Source organism: Phalaenopsis equestris, unplaced genomic scaffold (assembly GCF_001263595.1).
Source record: "Phalaenopsis equestris unplaced genomic scaffold, ASM126359v1 Scaffold000224, whole genome shotgun sequence".
Classification (NCBI taxonomy): Eukaryota; Viridiplantae; Streptophyta; class Magnoliopsida; order Asparagales; family Orchidaceae; genus Phalaenopsis; species Phalaenopsis equestris.
Genome location: NW_018164666.1, coordinates 254,873 through 273,238, shown reverse-complemented (window position 1 = coordinate 273,238; position 18,366 = coordinate 254,873). Strand labels below are relative to the sequence as shown.

Genomic DNA, 18,366 nt, shown 5'->3' with positions numbered 1-18,366 from the left:
GTCTACCTCTGCCTTTCGTAACATAAGTTAAATCTAAAACATCTGCTCTCTTAATTGGATCATCAAATGGTGGATGTTTAATGTGACCAAACAATCTAAGACGACTCTTGTTAATCTAGTTTGTAATTGGAGCTACACCAAGCCTTTCATAGTTACATTCGTTTCACATTTTATCTCTAAGTGTCAGTCAAGCCACTTATCCACCTAAGCATTCTCATCTACGTAACAGTAACCTTTATTTTACGCTTCTCTTTTAAAGGCTGGCATTCTACGTCATAAAATATTGCAGGTTTCACTACCATCTTTTAAAATTATACTGATAGTCCTTTAGCACTCGAAAAAGTTTGGAAAAAAAAAAATTTGATGCCTATTTCAAATGATGGACATAGCAACTAAAATCAAAGATTTTTTTTTTTTTTAATTTATATACTCTATAATGCCCGAAATTAGAGAAATATGCCCATTATTTCATTTCTCAAAAATAATACAAAACTGAAAATTGGGACATTTACATACATACCATCCAATTTCTATGTATTTATATATATCTAACACCTAAACTTTACTTTTACATTTATCCTACCCAGATCTTCTATACCACATAAAACAATACCACTATTTTAACTTTTAAAATGTTGAATGCACCTTTTCAAGCATAAATTTGGCATATATGTAAAAAAATATAAAATTTAGGTGTTTGATATGTAAATACATAAAAATTAAGAGGTATGCATGTAAATCTTCTTAAATTATAAACATAGAACATTTATGCTGTACAAAAAAATCCTGCAGAAACCCTAACTAAATAATCAAAATACCACATTTTATTCCTGAATTGTAAAACTAATCCTTAAATACAAAATTCTATGAAGAAAATTACCTTCAGAAACTGCTGTTCTGCAAAATTCAATTTACCAACTTCCGCTTCCTTTTTCTCTTCTGGTAATCTTTGAGCAATTGTTTCAGCTCAGTAGGTGCTGCAGATAGTATCCACTTACAGAACTGCAAGAGCTCCATTCCCTTGTATTGCGCAATTTTCCCGAACTCATCCCTTTTCTGTTCTCTTGTACAGGATTTCACCACATGTTGTTTAAACAATAACTTAGAAATATTTTGTTCATCTGCAGTAATTGAATCTGGGTTCCCATGATAGTGAGGCCCCATGTTGACAATATCTTCGTTTCGATGAGCATAAAGGATACCTGAGAGCAAATATAATCAGAATTTTTTTCAGCATTATAATCCTGTAAAAAGCAAAAAGGCCTTGAGCATGGAGTTTATTGCAAAATCCAATGGAAAAATCACAGTTTTGCAAGACCAGGCTGCTGATAATTGGTTGTGAAAGAGTAAAACAATGAGTCCGTTTGGGGGCGGTTGCAGCGATTTTTAAGATAGTTGTAAGGTTATGAGGAAAATAATTTTTTAAAAAATTATGGTGAGAATCATAAATATTTATTTATTTCAAAAATTTTGATAGGAATTTTCTTGCAGCCATCACACTTCAACATATTTGGTTACAAAAAGTACATTTTCACAACAAAAAAATTTTAGGAAGCAACAAGAAAATAGTCCCCTTAATAGAATTATGGTGGTGGTCTGAAAGTCAAAGCAAACGGAAAGATACTCCAAACAAACCCTAAATAAGGCCAAGGTTCTAATCAAGTTGGGCTCATTATGGTAGTTGTATGGATAGAATTTCGGAATATACAATGTCAATTTTTCCATGTCTCATCCAATCTATCTCCAATGTAATAAAATCTCTCTCCCTAAACTAATTGAATTAAGCATCCATTTTTTTGGCTATATTGTCTAGAGCGTACAGAAAGTAATTGTTATAATGACCTTGTATTTCAACTAAAAGAATACAAATAGCATTATAAATTTATCAGTAAACTAGAAAACTAATCATGCATAAAATTTGACTCAAATTCACATTACGATCAGCACCACCATCACTTCATCCTTGATCCATAAGGTTTTACTTCATGATTTTTAAAATATCATCCATTAATGCATCAATTCAGAGAGAAAACATGCTTTAGAATATTACTAGATCAATTTACAGACTTACCCAAATCATTAAACGATTGTGCTGGTTCAGCTGTAGTAAGGCCTTCAGAATAATTATCTGAGCCCGAATCATGATTTCCTTTCTTACCCAAAGATGCATCATCAACTTCCAGATTCACTAATGAGCATTTTGTTACCATTCTACTCTCAGTTTCCATAACTTCCTCTGAGCCATAGGAGACATCACATTTCTTTCCATTTTTTGCATGCATTTCGATGATCTCGCTTGTAAAAAGCTTATCAGATAGATCACGAAATAAGTTGCAGATTCCAAAGAGCTCACCTTTGAATTCTTTGCAGTCCTAAAAATAATTTTTTTTTTTTGAAAAAAGAAATGATCTAAGATAAGATACTTAAATGATGTAAAATTGCTTCCTTTATAAACTTTAGATAAAGATAAAGTACAATTTACCGCATGAAAAGTACAAAAAGCCAATTGTCATACCTGAACACCTTCAAAATAACGCTTTTCCACCTTTCCTGAAACTGCAATATTTGAAAGTTGTTGCTTATAAATCTGTCTGGTATAAACAAGTTCTTCAAGGGAACCTGCTGCGAGAAGGCGAAATACAACAACATGCCGCTTCTGTCCATAACGAAAAGATCTATCTTGAGCCTGTAAGTCTTGTGCGGGATTCCAATTCGGATCGAAAATCACAACTCTATTTGCACTAACGAGATTGAGGCCTAAACCGCCTGCTCGGGTGGATATAAGGAACACCTACACAAAGAGGAGATTGAACTTGCTAGTTGTCCAAATGTGTAAAACTCAAAGTTTCAAAAACTAAAACCTGTTTGCTTGGACTCGTGTTAAATTCATCAACCAATGATTGTCGTAAGCTCATTGGGGTTGAACCATCTAATCTAGAGAAGCAGTAGCCTTTCCTTATAAGGAACTTCTCAAGAATGTCAAGCATCCTGCTCGAAAATTACACGAATGAAAGTGCAATAAAAAAAGAGCACTAACGTCTAGAAACTGAAAAAAAAGCTTATTCTTTTCATCTTACGTGTATCTCATAATTGGGTGAACCTGGTTGGGAAGCCACACATATCATTTTCATACATTTTTTTAGTTTATGGAGTGCAGCAAAGAATTGGAGCATCCGTGTTTGGGATCATGCGTGAGCCGCAAATTTCATATAAATTCATTTTTATTTTCACTTTTACAAATTTTTTTGTACATTTCCAAGTGTTTTTATTTCATTTTGATGACTTCTTAGGGTGATACCTTAGGGTTTCAAGGACTTATTTTTGTTCTCAAAAGGCTTGGGTGAAATTTGGCACTGCTTTTTTGTATCATGACACCATGCAAGAGGGGGGTACAAAGTGAGAGAATGGGAAAAATATCTTTGGAGAGGGAAGCTACGGGAATGATATGGGATAGGAGGAAAGAGATAATCCAAGCTAGGAGGGAAGCTTTAAAAAACTGAAAAAAAAAATCTAGTGAGGGAGGTGTCATGGTCAAATGCAAGTAGGCACCAAAAGTAGGGGAGAGTGAAATATTCCCCCCATTTTTAATTTAATATGGGGACCAAATTCACATTGACCCCAGGTGGTCCATCTTTATTATCATTATTACGCATTAGGTTTATGGGCTACCTCACCATGTGAAGCGTTAAATGCAGTCCCCTAGTGAGCGATAGAAGCACTATCATTCAACTTCTCAAGATGGGGGACAGATACCACATCCCATCATATTTCTTTTCCTATCTTATACTTTATTTTATTATTATTTATAGTCTTTCAATTATTTCGTTATTTATTATTTATTATTCTCATTGTTAATATTTTAATATTTTTTTCTTCTTTATTTGAATGAAGTGGGGGAAGTAATGGATGTGTTCATGTGTGTCCATGTGGGCACAAGTGTGTACAGCTTCCCTCTCACCGCACATGTGCAAGTGAATCTAATGTTTCCACAACCTCTCGCAAAATGAACGGCTCTTTGTACTAGCAATGACACGTTAAAAGACAATCATGGGCCCTTCTCATGCCACAGATTAGGTCAAACCAAATCGTGACTCTGCCTGACATAAAAGTTGTGGTGCATATATTGAGGTAAAAAGTTGTTCTATTGGGCTTCAAAGAGATGCGCCATAAGCATATCGTGACTGCCTACCATAAAACTCGTGGTGCCTGTGCCAAGGTAAATAATTGTTCCATTGGGCTTCGAAGAGATGCAACATAAGCATGTGACACAATTTATGATCTTTTGAATTTATGTATTCAATTGCCTCAAAACTACCTAACCTTGAATAAGTTCATTTACACTAAAAAGTAGCATATTAAGATCCATCTCCAAAATGGACTAAATGTTCAACATAGATGAAGAATGCTAGGCTTCACTGGACTCAACCAAAATGTAAGCAAATAATTTTTACCAAAATAACATTATGAATAAGTGGCCCTCTAATAGCGTTTTTTTCAATCCTGAATAGTAAGTTTACTTTTAGAAAAAAAATATGAACCTGAAGAACAAAGAATCGTTAAGGAACCCACAATAAAGAAGAAAATAGTTTCAAGAATAAAAAAAGAAAAAAAATACAGGCGATAACAATCAATCTGCAGGATTTTCAATAGAATTGGAGAGAAAAAATGAAATTCATGGATATTGAGTGTGTAAAAATCAATTACCTGACAGAGTAGCTGAAGAGAAGTATCTTGTCGCCGGACCTGAGCCAATGAAACATTAGCTTCTCTAGTGCTTGCATTTTTCCGCAATGTTCCGCATCACTAAGTCCCAAGAAATTTTCAGTCTGAGCATTGCCTCCAACCAAGCCAATATCAGCACCAAAAACAGCAGAGGCTAGCTCAGCATCCTTCTTTTGTTTATCTACTTCATCCTTAGAGTTAGGCTTTATTAACTCAAGGTGATTGCTTATCTACAAAAGTAACTAGTACTGATTTAAAAGTTTATCCAAACAACGTTTATTAATAATAGGGAAATTTGCATACATACCACACAATTCTAATGTATTTTATTTACATATCTAACACCCATAGTCTAACACCCATAGTTTGATATTTATACTTATAACACCTTGGTGTCATAAAACTATGCATGAAAAGGTGTATTTCAGTTTTAAAAAGGTAATGGTGGTGATATTTTTTATGTGAGGTTAAAGATATATGAAAGTTTGGGTGTTAGATATGTAAATACATAAGAATTGTGTGGTGTGTAAGTAAATGCCCCACAATAATAAAGAATGCAAAATTTCAAATTACCTGCTGCAGTTTAATTAGGCAAGGAAGAACAAGACAAAAAGGGCATGAGTCGCAACCTTCAGGGTTATCCCTATGAAGATAAGACCAAATAATACCATCAGGAACAATTCTTTTGCAGCATTCAACTTGAGTCAATGGGCTCCCACAACTACAAGGGAGATCCTTGTTTACAAGGCATTGGATCTCAGGCAGCTCCAGCATTCTTTTGTAAACTCGTTTTTGCAAATCACTCATTGCGCAAAAAACAACATTGTCTTGCTTCCCTAACATAAGATGCCCAATGGTCTCTTCTTTGGTCCTTCTTAAAAGGTATTTATGCAATACCGTAACAAGGTGTTGTTTGCGCTCATCAGCAATTCGAATGAATCTTTGAGGAGCACTTAATCTTTGCCCGTGCTTTAAAGGCTCATCATAAAACTCTCTAAAATGTTCTCTGGTTCCCAGAGAACCAGGCAAAAACCAATCAAATAAATTGAACAACTCGAGAATCTTGTTCTGCATTATAGTTCCGGTGAGACCGTATCGCCTGCTAGTTTTGATTCCTAAGCATGATTTATAAAACTGAGACTTTTCATTCTTTAAACGATGTGCTTCATCAACAACAACAATTTCCCACTGAATCCCAGTTAGAATTTGATCTTGATTTCGAAATGTGTCAAAACTAGTTAAAACTATCTCCACAGTATGAACAACTAGTTTTTCAATAATTAAATCACGATTTGGCCCATGATAAACAGCAACACGAATGTTGCCCCATTCAGATAGTTCATTTTCCCAGTTGCGGAGAACAGAAGTGGGACAGAGAATCAAGACAGGACCCTTATTGCCATCAATATGACAGTCTTGACTTGCCTGATCTTTTCCGAGCACAGCAGACAGAAATGCAATGGTCTGAATGGTTTTCCCAAGTCCCCTGCAGCAGGGTAAAGAAATCTTTAGCTGTTACCATTAAAGAATCAGAAAGGCCTCTTTAAAAATTGGAAATCAAGACCTCCAAGTCACAAATGAGCAACCTAGTTGTCACGAGAAATCCCATCCTCTCCCATATATTGATATGGTGCATTAAAATAAAGAAATTACATGCATAAAAACAAGCCATCAAGCAATGGATATAGAATTCTTCAGGGAAAACAAAACAAAACAATGTAAATCATTCCACATAACGAAATGCCTTACTGCTGTTCGTCTCCTAATAAACTAAGTCTGAAGCTAAAACCTTCATGCATTTAAGGTAATGCATGCATAGAAATGCTAAAGAGTAGAAATGACATGAAGAAGTCAACACGCCTACACTGAAAATTCAAGAAGTTATGTAAATGCTGTGTGGCTTCTAATCGTTAAAATATTAGATTACCTGGACACATTTGTTATAATAAATCAGATTGATCATTGCCAGGAGTTAGAAGTTTAAATCAACATGCCATTGCAACTTTCCATACAGATTCAGTTACCTCAACAAAAAAGACTTGTACATACCTAAATTAGCATTCCATAAAATTTTCATCTTAAAAGTTTGTATGACCGATAGAGATTACAATTTACATAAGTCCAAATAATGCAGTCAACCATTGGCATTCCACTTGAGATGTCAAAAGCTATATGATGATCCTTTATTAGCAACTTAAGTCACGCAAAGGTGATTTAGAAGTTAGTACATTTGAAGCAACATAAGAAAACAGAGATAAAAATACATTTATATGATCAAACCAGTCAAAAACCCAAGTTTGGCAAGGATAATAAAAGTTTGGTTTTCCATCACTCTTGATAAATCCTTTTTTAAATTGATATATTCAGGTGTTAAATCTCACTACCATATTGTGTCAAAAATAGTAGCTAGATGGAAATTAAGTTACGTGATAAAAGGAACCACAAACAAAAAGATACTAGATAAAACTATGTTTTTGTCTTAAAAAATGCGAGGCAAACTTGTATATAACGATCTTATTGCATCATTTCAATATAGCATCAATGAGCTAGATAAATATAATCTTATCAATAACATCAGAGACAACGTGTAGTACTTAATAATATTTTTCAGGTAATAGAAAACAAGATACCAGTTCAGTTACACATATGCAATGCTTACAAAACTTCAAAGGTAATTCCTGGGCAATAGAAACTCGTTTGAGAAAACCTAACTTGCTGCTTTCCGTGTCAGAAAAGTCCTTTATTCATCTAATGAGTTGTTTGGTAATTATACCTTTCTAGAACCATTTAAAAAAAAAAAACCTTTTTTTTTTAATTTGAGCCGTAACTTCTATCAGACTTTTTTTTTTTCCGGGAAGGTTGAGCCCAAGAGCAATATGTGTTATTTGAACAAGCGATCTCATGGTGAGAAACTAAATTCTCAACCAGTATATCGCGGGTAAGTGAGCACTTCTATCAAACTTTAAAAAGCAGCTTTTGTAAAAACAGTTTTTAGAAGGCCCTTTAAAAAGAGAAATCTAGTAACCAAACAAAGCCTAAGTTGCAAGCCAAAGCACTTGCAATGAAACTTCCTTCAAAGTTCAAGATCCACCCTCAATGCCCCTTAACACGACTCTCATGCCCACCGCTTATTTATTTCTCCACAACTCCCACACAATTGTAAAGCACGCAAAAATGCACCTTCCAATTGAATTCACCAATGAACAATGAAGTTTGAGCTCAGTAGGCACGAGTCTTGAATAATGATAGATAATGATTGGTTTGTCAGGGAAAGGCAAACATTGACCATATTTATTTTCCTCTCCTTTGAGATTTGCAAAGAGATATTAACTTAACATAACAAGCCATAAAAAGTAAATAGCTTATTAACTTCATCTCATACTAATAAATCGTCATTCTCCCTGAATCAAATTTATGCATGTGCGAACGATGCATCAAAATGGAGCACCAGTACTCAAAAAAGCAAATGGCTTTGACGTTCATTACAATTTCTAGAGCACCATTTTGGCAAAAATAGCATTACTGCTACACGTTATTCATCCTAAAAATTATACTCCCTTTAAAATGCATAAATGAGTCCTCACATTTGCTAAATTTTCCCTTTAAGAAGTGCTTTTCTGATTGCAACAAACGGAACAGCCTACAGGAGATCTAAATAATTTATTAATCCTAAAGATTATAATCTCTTTAAAATGCATAAATGAGTCCTCTCATTTGCTAGTTTTTCCCTTTAAGACATGTTTTTCTGATTGCAAGAAACGAAAATCTAAATAATTTATAATGAAAAAAAGCATTGGCTCTCTTATGCAAAAGAGTCTGTTAATTACATCTAGCGAAATTGCAAATAAGGTTAAACTAGTGAATCTAGTTAAAAGTACATGCCTCCATAATACATCAATAATTATCAATTTCATATTTCTATCCATGTTCTCTATGCCAACAAATAAGCAGCGTGCAAGGCGGTTAGGAGATTTTTATTTGCTGAAATTTTGCACAGTGCAACACATAAATAGTACAGATGTACTTGAAGATATTTCATTAACTGTTAGGAAGATTTACATGCATACCACTCAATTCCTATGTATTTACATATCTAACAACTAAACTTCAATTTTTACATACATGCCACCTTACCTTTGCAATAAAAAGCGTATCTTACTTTTTAAAAGTTAAAAAGGTGGCATTGTTTATTTAATATAAAAGAATTGGGTGGTATAAATGTTAGAAGGTTTAGGCGTTAGATATGTATATACATAAAAATTGGAAGGTATGTATGTAAATGCCCCAAATTAATGGCCCAAATGATGGCAATGTGTCATTCAGGCACAAAAAGGAAAAGTTTACCAATCAAAAAGCATCTGGCGGAACCTTTTTCAACAAGAATTAAGAACAATCACTGCAAATAATGTTAACGAAAGAATTGATACAAGGTTGCTATAATAAAAAAATAATTAAACTCACATATCATCTCCGAGAACACCTCCATGGTCGTTCTTGTACAAACCATATAAAAACTTCACACCCTCCCTTTGATGTTCAAGGAGCCTACAATTAATTGATGCAGGAACCTACATGAAAGATGAAGGTTTCTAATAAAAGATCAAATTCTAGTATTAATTCAACTCAAAATGGTTTTGAACAAAAGACCGCCAGAAGATGTGTCATGTAAAATGTGAAAAGAAAAAAATAACTTCCAAGAAAAGCAAATAATCATACTGAGAATAATAATAATAGTCCAACTAGTAACCAGATTATATTATTAAATATAGGATTAATTTATTTTGGGCAAAAACTGCTAATTTCATCAAAATGGATGCATTCTCAGCTTGGGATCCATTGATAGGCACAAGCACTTGTGTTTGGTTAATCATCTCGAGTCTTGATCACAAGGTATAGCTTTGGACTAATGCTAATTTATAGAATCTATTATGTTTTACTTTAATTGGAGCAATTTGGATTACATTAGAGACTATATACCCATTAGCTAAGTGCATATGGTAGGAAATGATGGCAGCTTTTATCTAGATCTTATGGTCTCATCATCCCAAATTGTATTGTATTCTGGTCTACTTAGGCCAAGAAAATAATCAAACCTAACCTACCAAATAATATTGTCCAAAACCAAGAGTTGCGTCATCCAAGAAAACTTCATAGAATTGAGATGAAAACTTGCTAAAAGGGCCAATATCAAGTCAGCCTTGACAAATAGAGGGCTTCATGTCCTATTGGGTGTGCTTTATGTTTCACAACTGATAAGCATAGTCATTGAGAAACAGTCAGGCTTAAGTTGCAATTGTAATATAATGGTATCATTGATGTTAGATTAATCACTTGCTTAAGTGTCACATGTGATGTCCTTATTAACATGAAAAGCTTCGAGTGTGATCATATATGGATACACTAGATATAACATTAGATTTTTTTGAGCATGGGTCAAAATTAGATTTGTCACTTGTGACAAATCAATACAGATAATGAATTAATAATCTACTCTGAGCATAAAATATTTTATTATTAATTAATTTCTAAATTTAATTTTTATATTATTTTATTTATTTATTTACGTATTAGTTTTTTATACATTTCATAAGATGATAAATTTGAGTATAATTCTCGCTGATTGTGATTATACTGTGAGTATAATCATGATTTGAAAAAGAGTCTGAAGAGACTTCTCTTAAACTTCGAGCACATTTTTATGATAAGGAACTCTTCCAATTATAATTATATGTATGACTTTATCATCTAGAAGAACAATTTCACCTTCTACAGATGAGAGCTCTACCTACTTCATTGATTTAAAGATGGAAGCACGCAATTTTGGCATAATTGAGTCCATGCTTCAGAAGAATTAGAAGCTAGAGTAGATAGATGTGTAGGCAGCAATGGTGGTGATGAAAGCGATTATGGAGGTGGGGATTGAACGGTGAGGCTGGCACAAAGGCAATAAAGGCAGGGACTAGCATTGTTAGTCTTTGTAGGTGATTCGTGTTAGAACCTTCAACAAGATCTCCTAGCACCCCTAGCCATGGCAAGCTCAAGCTTTGTTGTTGGGCATTGTAGAGGCAATTATCATGGGTGACAATTTGGTTGGTTTTGGAGAGAGCACGTAAGATCTAACTGGCAAATTGTTTCAGCTATAATCATATAGATATGCTAAATATGTATCTAGTTCTATGTAACTTGGGGCAAACATTAGATGTCTTGTCATTGGTAAATTGATATTGATGATGGATAAAAGGTTGCTTTGAGTGTGAAATAGCTAATCATTATACGATTTTTATTTTATTTTATATCATCATTTATCTTTTATTTATTTTAATATATCTTGTGAAGGGGGAAACTTGGATGGAGTTCCCTCCAATTAAATTTAATCATTATTGGAATTTGAGCAGAGTTGTACGGATACCCTTTGGTATAATTAAAAGCATGACTTCATTAACTGCAAGTGCGACTTAACATTCTTCCAGTGAAAACACTTCCCATTTCATTGATTTAAAAATGGTGGAAAAAATCAAAAGATGGAGTAAGCAGCAATGACAACTATAAAAGCAATATTTGATGATAAGCTCCGGACTCAAAAAGCAAGAAACACTAGTGAAACGACGATAGATAGATGGTAACAAGTTAAATAAGGATTGTTGTTGTGAAAAACAAATGCAAACAAGCAAAATACAAAAAGGTAGATTGGTTTTCCCATACCCTAGACATTGCTAGGAACACCACCAAAAGGAGAAAACACAACAGCCAACAAAATAATGCATAAAGAAAACAACTCTAGGTTCTCCCCTTAATAAAATCCCCTCCAAAAAATTCAAAAACTTTCATTCCTCACTTTACTTTCAAACTCCCTTAATTTCTCCATGTGATTATGGCCCTAGTGGACCCCACCCTTCCATTCCTTCTTTTGTGGCTCCCCCCATTCGCCTTGTCTGTGGGCTGGTTATGATGTCTTCAACTGGTCCAGGGCGGACCGGCTCACGTATAGGTGTAACATTACTCCCCTCCCAAAAAGATATCTTGTCCTCGAGGTGGAAGAGTAGAAACTGCTTTTGGATCATCTAGTAAAGCTCGCACGTTGCTTCGTAGTCGATTAGCCATTTCCATTTGACCAATATCTCCTTTGCTCCCCCCACTTCTCGGTGCACTCATTTGATCTCTAATGGCTCTAAAATCACCTTCAAGTCTTTTGTCGGCGTCGACAGTAGTGTAAGTGAGGTTGTATGATCTTCAATCGCACGTCTCAGTTGTGACAGATGGAAGACCGGGTATAGTTCGCACGATGGTGGTAATCTCAAACAATAAACCAGTTCCCCGATGTGTGTCATCACCTCATATGGTCCATAATATTGTGGTCAAAGTTTCTCGCTTCTCCTTCTGTCCAATGACTTCAGTCAATAGGGCCTCAGCTTCAAGTAGATCATGTCCTCTGGTTCAAACCACACCTCTCTCCTGTATTCATCCGCTTTCCTCTTCATAATTTGTTGAACTCATAGTAAATGAACCTTGAGCTCTACTAGTATCAGGTCCCTCTCATCCAAATATTGATTGACGTTAGATGCTGGTGTGACATCATGCCCATAATGTACCAAGTGAGGTGTATCTCGCCCATACAATATCTTGAAAAGGGTGTTTTGTGGTGTGGTGTGGTACGACGCATTATACTAATATCTGGCCCATGCAATCCACTTGGTCCATAACTTCAGCGTATCATATACAAAACAATGCATGTATGTCTCCACACTTCACACTTCTGTCTGTCCATCAGCCTAGGGATGATATGCAGTGCTTTTCTTAAGGACTATCCCTTGTAACCTGAATAGCTCTTTCAGCAGCGGCTGAGGAGCACCTTGTCCCTATCTGAAACAATCTATTCCGGTACTCTGTGCAAACAAATCATTTCCCGGATAAACACTTGTAGGGATGTCGTAAGGGAATGAAATGCGCATACTTACTAAGGAGATCCATGATAATTATGATCCCTTCAGACCGTGACAATCCCTCGATGAAATTCACCTAAAAGAATAAAAGTGAGAAATCTAACTCACAAACTAAAGGTCTATATTGCCAACGTATTGAAGAGCAGTAGAAGGAGATAAAAGGTATAAACAAGAAAAATAATGGCAAGCTTGATATGTGTTGGTTTGAATATTTTTTTATTCAAATTTAGCTCAGGTTTAAAGAATATTGTTTATATGCAGTTCGTTCAACCTCTAATGAATTTGTTTGTCTAATATTTGGCTTGAATTAGGTTTACATGTATATGTATATATATCTATACATATGTGTATATATATGTATGTATGTATATGAATATATACGTGTGTATGTATGTATGTATGTATGTATGTATGTGTGTGTGTCACCTACTGTAATCTTTGGTTGACAGAGTTTGTAAGACCCCTGGTGTCACGGGTTCGATCCTGCATATGTGCGAGATGAAATTCTTAGGTATAAGAGGTTGGTCGGGAGGCTCGTATAATAGCCTCTAGCCAATTTTTATGTACGTATGTATGTATGTGTGTGTGTGTGTGTGTATATGGGTGTATGTATGTTTGTATGTATATATGTATCTATATGTGTCTGTGTACGTGTACGCGCGCGCACACGGGCGTGTGTATGTATGTCTATGTGTGTGTGTTGTGTGTGTCGTGTGTGTCGTGTGTGATCGACCCCACTTAGTGGGATAATGTTTTGTTGTTGTTGTTGTTGTCGTTGTTCTATATATATGTACGCATATATGTACGTATGTGTGTGTGTGTGTCATCTAACGTGACTCTTTGGTTGACAAAGTTTGTAAGACCCCTGGGTCACGAGTTTGATCCTGCCTATGTGCGAAATGGAATTTTTAGGTACATGAGGTTATTCGGGAGGCTTGTATAATAGTCTCTGACCAATCTTTATATATATATATATATATATAATGGTCAAATAAAGACTTGTTTATGTTTAGCTTTTATAAAAAATGAGCTAAGTCAAACACAGGCTTCTTAATAAGTCGAGCACAAATTGTTCATGAACAACCCTTTTGGATAGCCTAAGCCTAAATATGAAGGTCATGAACCACGATATCACAATGGAATCTATGAAAATTCTAGAAAATTCTATGATAGGACTACAATTGATTCTTCCATGAGCACGACTCATGCAAGGCTTGATAATCTAGTCAATGAGGGTCACTTATGAGGGTATCACCATATGTCAGTACACTAAAATTCCCAGCCTTTTGAGAAGTGATGATAAAACCAATGATATGTGGGCATAGCTAAAAACACATTGCCCAAACATAGGAGTACAAAGATTGTGTAGATAGAGATTTAAAAAAATGGAAATAGATCTTGCAAAAAAAAAAATGCATGAAATTCAATCAACGTTGCAAATTATCAAGCCGAATCTTTGGCCACCCACACCTAATCATCATGGAGTGCTTTCCCAAGACACAAATAACGAAGTTGAACTATGGATCCTCATTGTGGGAAGGACATTGCCTCACCACAATTAAGCCCTAGTAGAGGAAAACTTGTTAGCAATGTTAACCACTCATCTTCAAGACGTTTTACACAACTTGAAAAAGTGTACCACTATCATGGATGCATAGAATGATGTTGGCCTTTCATTTAGTATGGAATATGGTATTGAATGGGAAGCTTTTGACACATTTGTTTGGGGTGAACCGCAAAGATAAAGTGAACCATCTTGTCATCACTAGAGCTAAAAGATTTTGCAAGAGAAGTGGCATAAAAGGAACATTGTTATTCCAATAAAGAGTATTTTTTTCATGTTATTTTTAAATTCTCTAATGTAATTGAGTGCTCCAATGTTACTTACGTGTTGACAAATTTATTATGGATGAAAACAAAGACTAGGGCAAATTCTGAGTTATGAACAAAGAAGACAAGATTAGAGAGGATGGTTTCACTTAGACAAGGTTATTTCATTCCAAGAAGACATGGGTCTTGGGGAAGTGAAAAAATAGTAACGAAGTAAAGTGATCCTGGCTGTAACAATTCTTTATTCTAGGTGGAGCATGGAAAAGAATGAGTATGCAATTTTCAAATATTTTTTTGTCAAGATTTTCAAATATCTATCCCTCGTGTGATTTTATTAGATTTTCAATCTTGTCATCGTCGTTATTTTATTTAAGCACAAAAAAATAGCACCTAACAGGGCAACGCCTCAGCATCGAGAAGCCAGGGATGCATTTAGGGTTGTCAAATTGAATTAGCGAGTCAGGTTTGGGTCTAACCTAAAATTAATCAAACCAAAAACTACTTGTCCCTATCCCGACCTGAATACTAAACGGGTTAAAAACTCCAACCCAAACCTGACCCACCAACAACTCCACTCAAGTAACTCATTTAATATATACATAATAGCCATTTAAGTCAATTTTGAGTCAAATTCAAGTTGGTTTTGGGTTGGCAATTCAACCCAAACCCAACCTAAGAAATTAATTGTGTTAGCACAGTCGGTTGACCCGAATTTGACCCAAAATTTAATCTGGTCAACCCAAACCCTGATTTTTTTACTCAAATTTATGTGTCGGTTCAGTCTTTGACACCCCTAGATGACCGATGAGCTTCTCAAGGGAGTCATTCCATCTTCTGGCATATAAATAAAAGAGGGCATAGAAAACAAGACAATTCATCATGTTGAATTACTCTCCAACGCCAACCCCCTTGTGTGTGAGTGAATGTATATTTGTGTGTTCATCATATTGGATTATCTCTCTTCTATATATGTGCATGCACTCCAACGTCTTCCTCCTCGACGAAGTTGCCTTCCACAATTATTAAAAATATATGGAAGACCAATCCGAGCAATAAATGCCCATCACCGCCAATCCAAATTGATCTAATCGAGCTGAAATAAGAAAGTCTCCATTGTTATCGTTGATGATGACTAAGAAATACCTTGATTCTTTTCTATCACAGTTCCACCTTCTTGAGGCGATAAAACCTTGTCATGATTAACTAGGGGTTGTGCTTCAACCAAACTCAATTTTCTTATGGTTTTTGTTGTTGCTCTCGTTCAAGATTAAGAGGTATATTAAATATTATCAAATTGTCTCACTTGAATGGTTGCCCACGTCAAAGAGTATAAGTTAGACTTAGCCACATTGAATATGTTGAACTTTTTCTACTTTGTCGCTGAGTGTTTCAGTAACGATTGATCAAGAGGATAGTGACTCGATAAGGCGTGTGGGGACCAAGTTGAAGAACTTAGAAGCTTGTAAGGGGACTCCCAAAATGCTCACTATGTTGTTGAGAAGAGACTAAAGTGATGCTAAAAGAAATTTATCAAATTCAAAAAGAATTGGTGAGGCCAAACAAAACTCTAAAAAGGCCTTGATAATACACTCCAATCCTTAATAGCTTAATGACTGAGAAGATTATTGTTGAGTGGTTACATTGCCAATCTAGCTCTACCAGTTCACAAAATAAAAGTTGAAAACAATATTGCCTCCTTGTAATTTACAACAATGATTTCCTCAATTATATTTAGCAACATAATAAAAGATCTGTCTTGTAATTATATTTTTTATTTATACAATTGCAATTAATATTCCCTGTTTTATAAAATGATACCATGAGAGTATGGGATCCAATCCTTATAGGTAATAAAAACAATTTAGACCTAAAGACGGGTTCCTACTTTGAGAAAAGACTCATTGAATTAAATAGATAGAGAAAGGGAATTCAAGAAATTCTCATCTTCCCTCTTGACTTTCAATTAGTGGCATGATTAGGGCTTTTGGTATCAGAGCACTAGGTTTGAAAGAACTTCAAGCGACACAAGAAGATCATGGATCCATTCTTGGACCTAAATACTTCAAGGAAAGACAAAGGAAAGCTAGTACTCTAGAACTATAAGGAGAAGCGTTAAATGAATTGCCAAACAAATTGCATTCCTTCAATAGTAGTGGTTGTAATGATGGGGATGATAGAAAGCATATTTCAGTAGTGAGTCAAGAAATAAAAAATAGGGGATATCAATCCTATAACAAAATCTTACAGCAATAAGAAAATGGAAGTTCAGACAGGCAAGAAAATGAAACAGAATATGGTAATCTCGAGTCTTCTTTTAGAGGACAGCGTCAACCCTTCAAAGTAGAGATAAAATTAAAGATCCCCATCTTTAATGATTTTAATGATGCAAAGAAGCCAAAAACCTTCATAGATCACCTTGAAACCTACTTTAGTCACTGTGAGCATACATCCAAACAGAGCATTTTGTTTACTCATATTAAACTCGTCAAACATACACTAATTTGTTGAAATGCTCATCTTTAACATGGTCTTAAAAACATTTCCTAGGAACAATTCAAGAAATGGCACCACCAAAAATTCTACCCTAATAGGTATCAAGAAGAAAGATGAAGAAAATAGCACATATTGTGGCAGTGATAAGATTATACAAAAAATTTATAAGATGGGCCCTAGTGATTGGTGGATCACTGATATATATCTCCACATTGGCAATGTACATGGCAAGACTGCATTAAAACATCTCCAATGAACTTATGCTCTATCACTTCAAAGTTATGGATCAAAAAAGTAAATTTGTCATGGATAACAAGAGAAAAAAGGTTGTGGTAATAAAAAAATGGTACAACTTATGGTGTGAGCCTAACAGATCAAACTATAATTTTGACAATGTCATTCATCCAGTCCAAACCATAAATAATTAAAAAGTACAAATTCATTCAGTCCAAACGAGCACAGAAAGATAAAAGAAATAGCTGTAAATCAAAAAAGAAGATGCTAACCTGAACAACCGGAGATTCCCCGGGAGACGAGAGAATCAGAGGTTCAAATGGGCCTCTGTCACCTAAATCGAATCGCTGTGAAACAGCACCGTCACAACCAACTATCGTAGTATCTTCCCCATCCCCTTCCTCTTCATCGTCTTCCACGTCTCCTCCTCCTCGTTCGGCAATACGGACGCCTCCTTCAACAATGCTTCGATGTGTTTTGATCGAAGGGTTTTCTTCGGGAGAGAATGAGGCGAAATCGAGTCGCTGTAACTGCTGCGAAAGGGAAGATTTAGGGGGCTTCCTTGACGTAAGGTTATCAGTCGAGGAGGATAACGAAGTAGGTGGAAGCAAAGCGGAGGTGGTAGCGATGGCAGAATCTCCGGTGAAAAAGTCACCGGAGCTGGAGGTGGAGACGGAGGTGGAGGTGGAGGCAGAACGGAGGAGGGTTTCTTTCAGGAGGTTCAACGACATTTTCAAAGGCGGCTTGGAAGATATGACCAACAAAGAGAGAATTTTTTTCTTACCCTATACTTCAATATGAGAAATTTACATCCATATAAATATCTAACACTCAAAATTTAATATTTATATTTATAATATTTTGTCCTATGCATGAAATAATGTATTTTATATTTAAAATAAAGATAATAATGATGATATTTTTCATATAATGTCAAATATTTGAATTATATGCAAATAAATATAAATATTTATGTGCTAGATAAATACACGAGTATTGCATAGTATGTATATTAATATCCCTGGCTGTTTTTATAACACATCCATCTTCTTCTTATTTCAATTTTTATTTATAATATGAAATTTATTGAATGTATTAATAACTTAAATCATTTGTTGATGTGAATCAAATAAAGACATAATATTAA

General features: G+C 35.0%; 1 protein-coding gene across 1 annotated transcript; it reads right to left on the bottom strand.

Moving 5' to 3' along the window:
* Positions 1-739: 739 nt before the first annotated feature.
* On the bottom strand, positions 740-17,991 carry LOC110023523 (switch 2). Its single transcript, XM_020722990.1, has 8 exons — positions 17,492-17,991; positions 9,184-9,290; positions 5,296-6,208; positions 4,705-4,952; positions 2,862-2,988; positions 2,516-2,791; positions 2,072-2,372; positions 740-1,202 (listed from the first exon to the last, which is right to left on the bottom strand). The coding sequence occupies exons 1-8, from the start codon at positions 17,948-17,950 to the stop codon at positions 907-909; spliced, it is 2,727 nt and encodes a 908-aa protein (XP_020578649.1). The 5' UTR covers positions 17,951-17,991; the 3' UTR covers positions 740-906.
* Between the last annotated feature and the right edge of the window lie 375 nt (positions 17,992-18,366).

What these genes read in the sequence shown, in the direction of transcription:
- LOC110023523 (XM_020722990.1), bottom strand. Translation starts at nt 17,950, where the DNA reads ATGTCGTTGAACCTCCTGAAAGAAACCCTCCTCCGTTCTGCCTCCACC. An exon ending in GGTGTTCTCGGAGATGATAT is followed by an intron (nt 6,209 to 9,183) that starts GTGAGTTTAATT and finishes ACCCTGCTGCAG; the next exon opens with GGGACTTGGGAAAACCATTC. An exon ending in ACAATCGTTTAATGATTTGG is followed by an intron (nt 1,203 to 2,071) that starts GTAAGTCTGTAA and finishes ATTTGCTCTCAG; the next exon opens with GTATCCTTTATGCTCATCGA.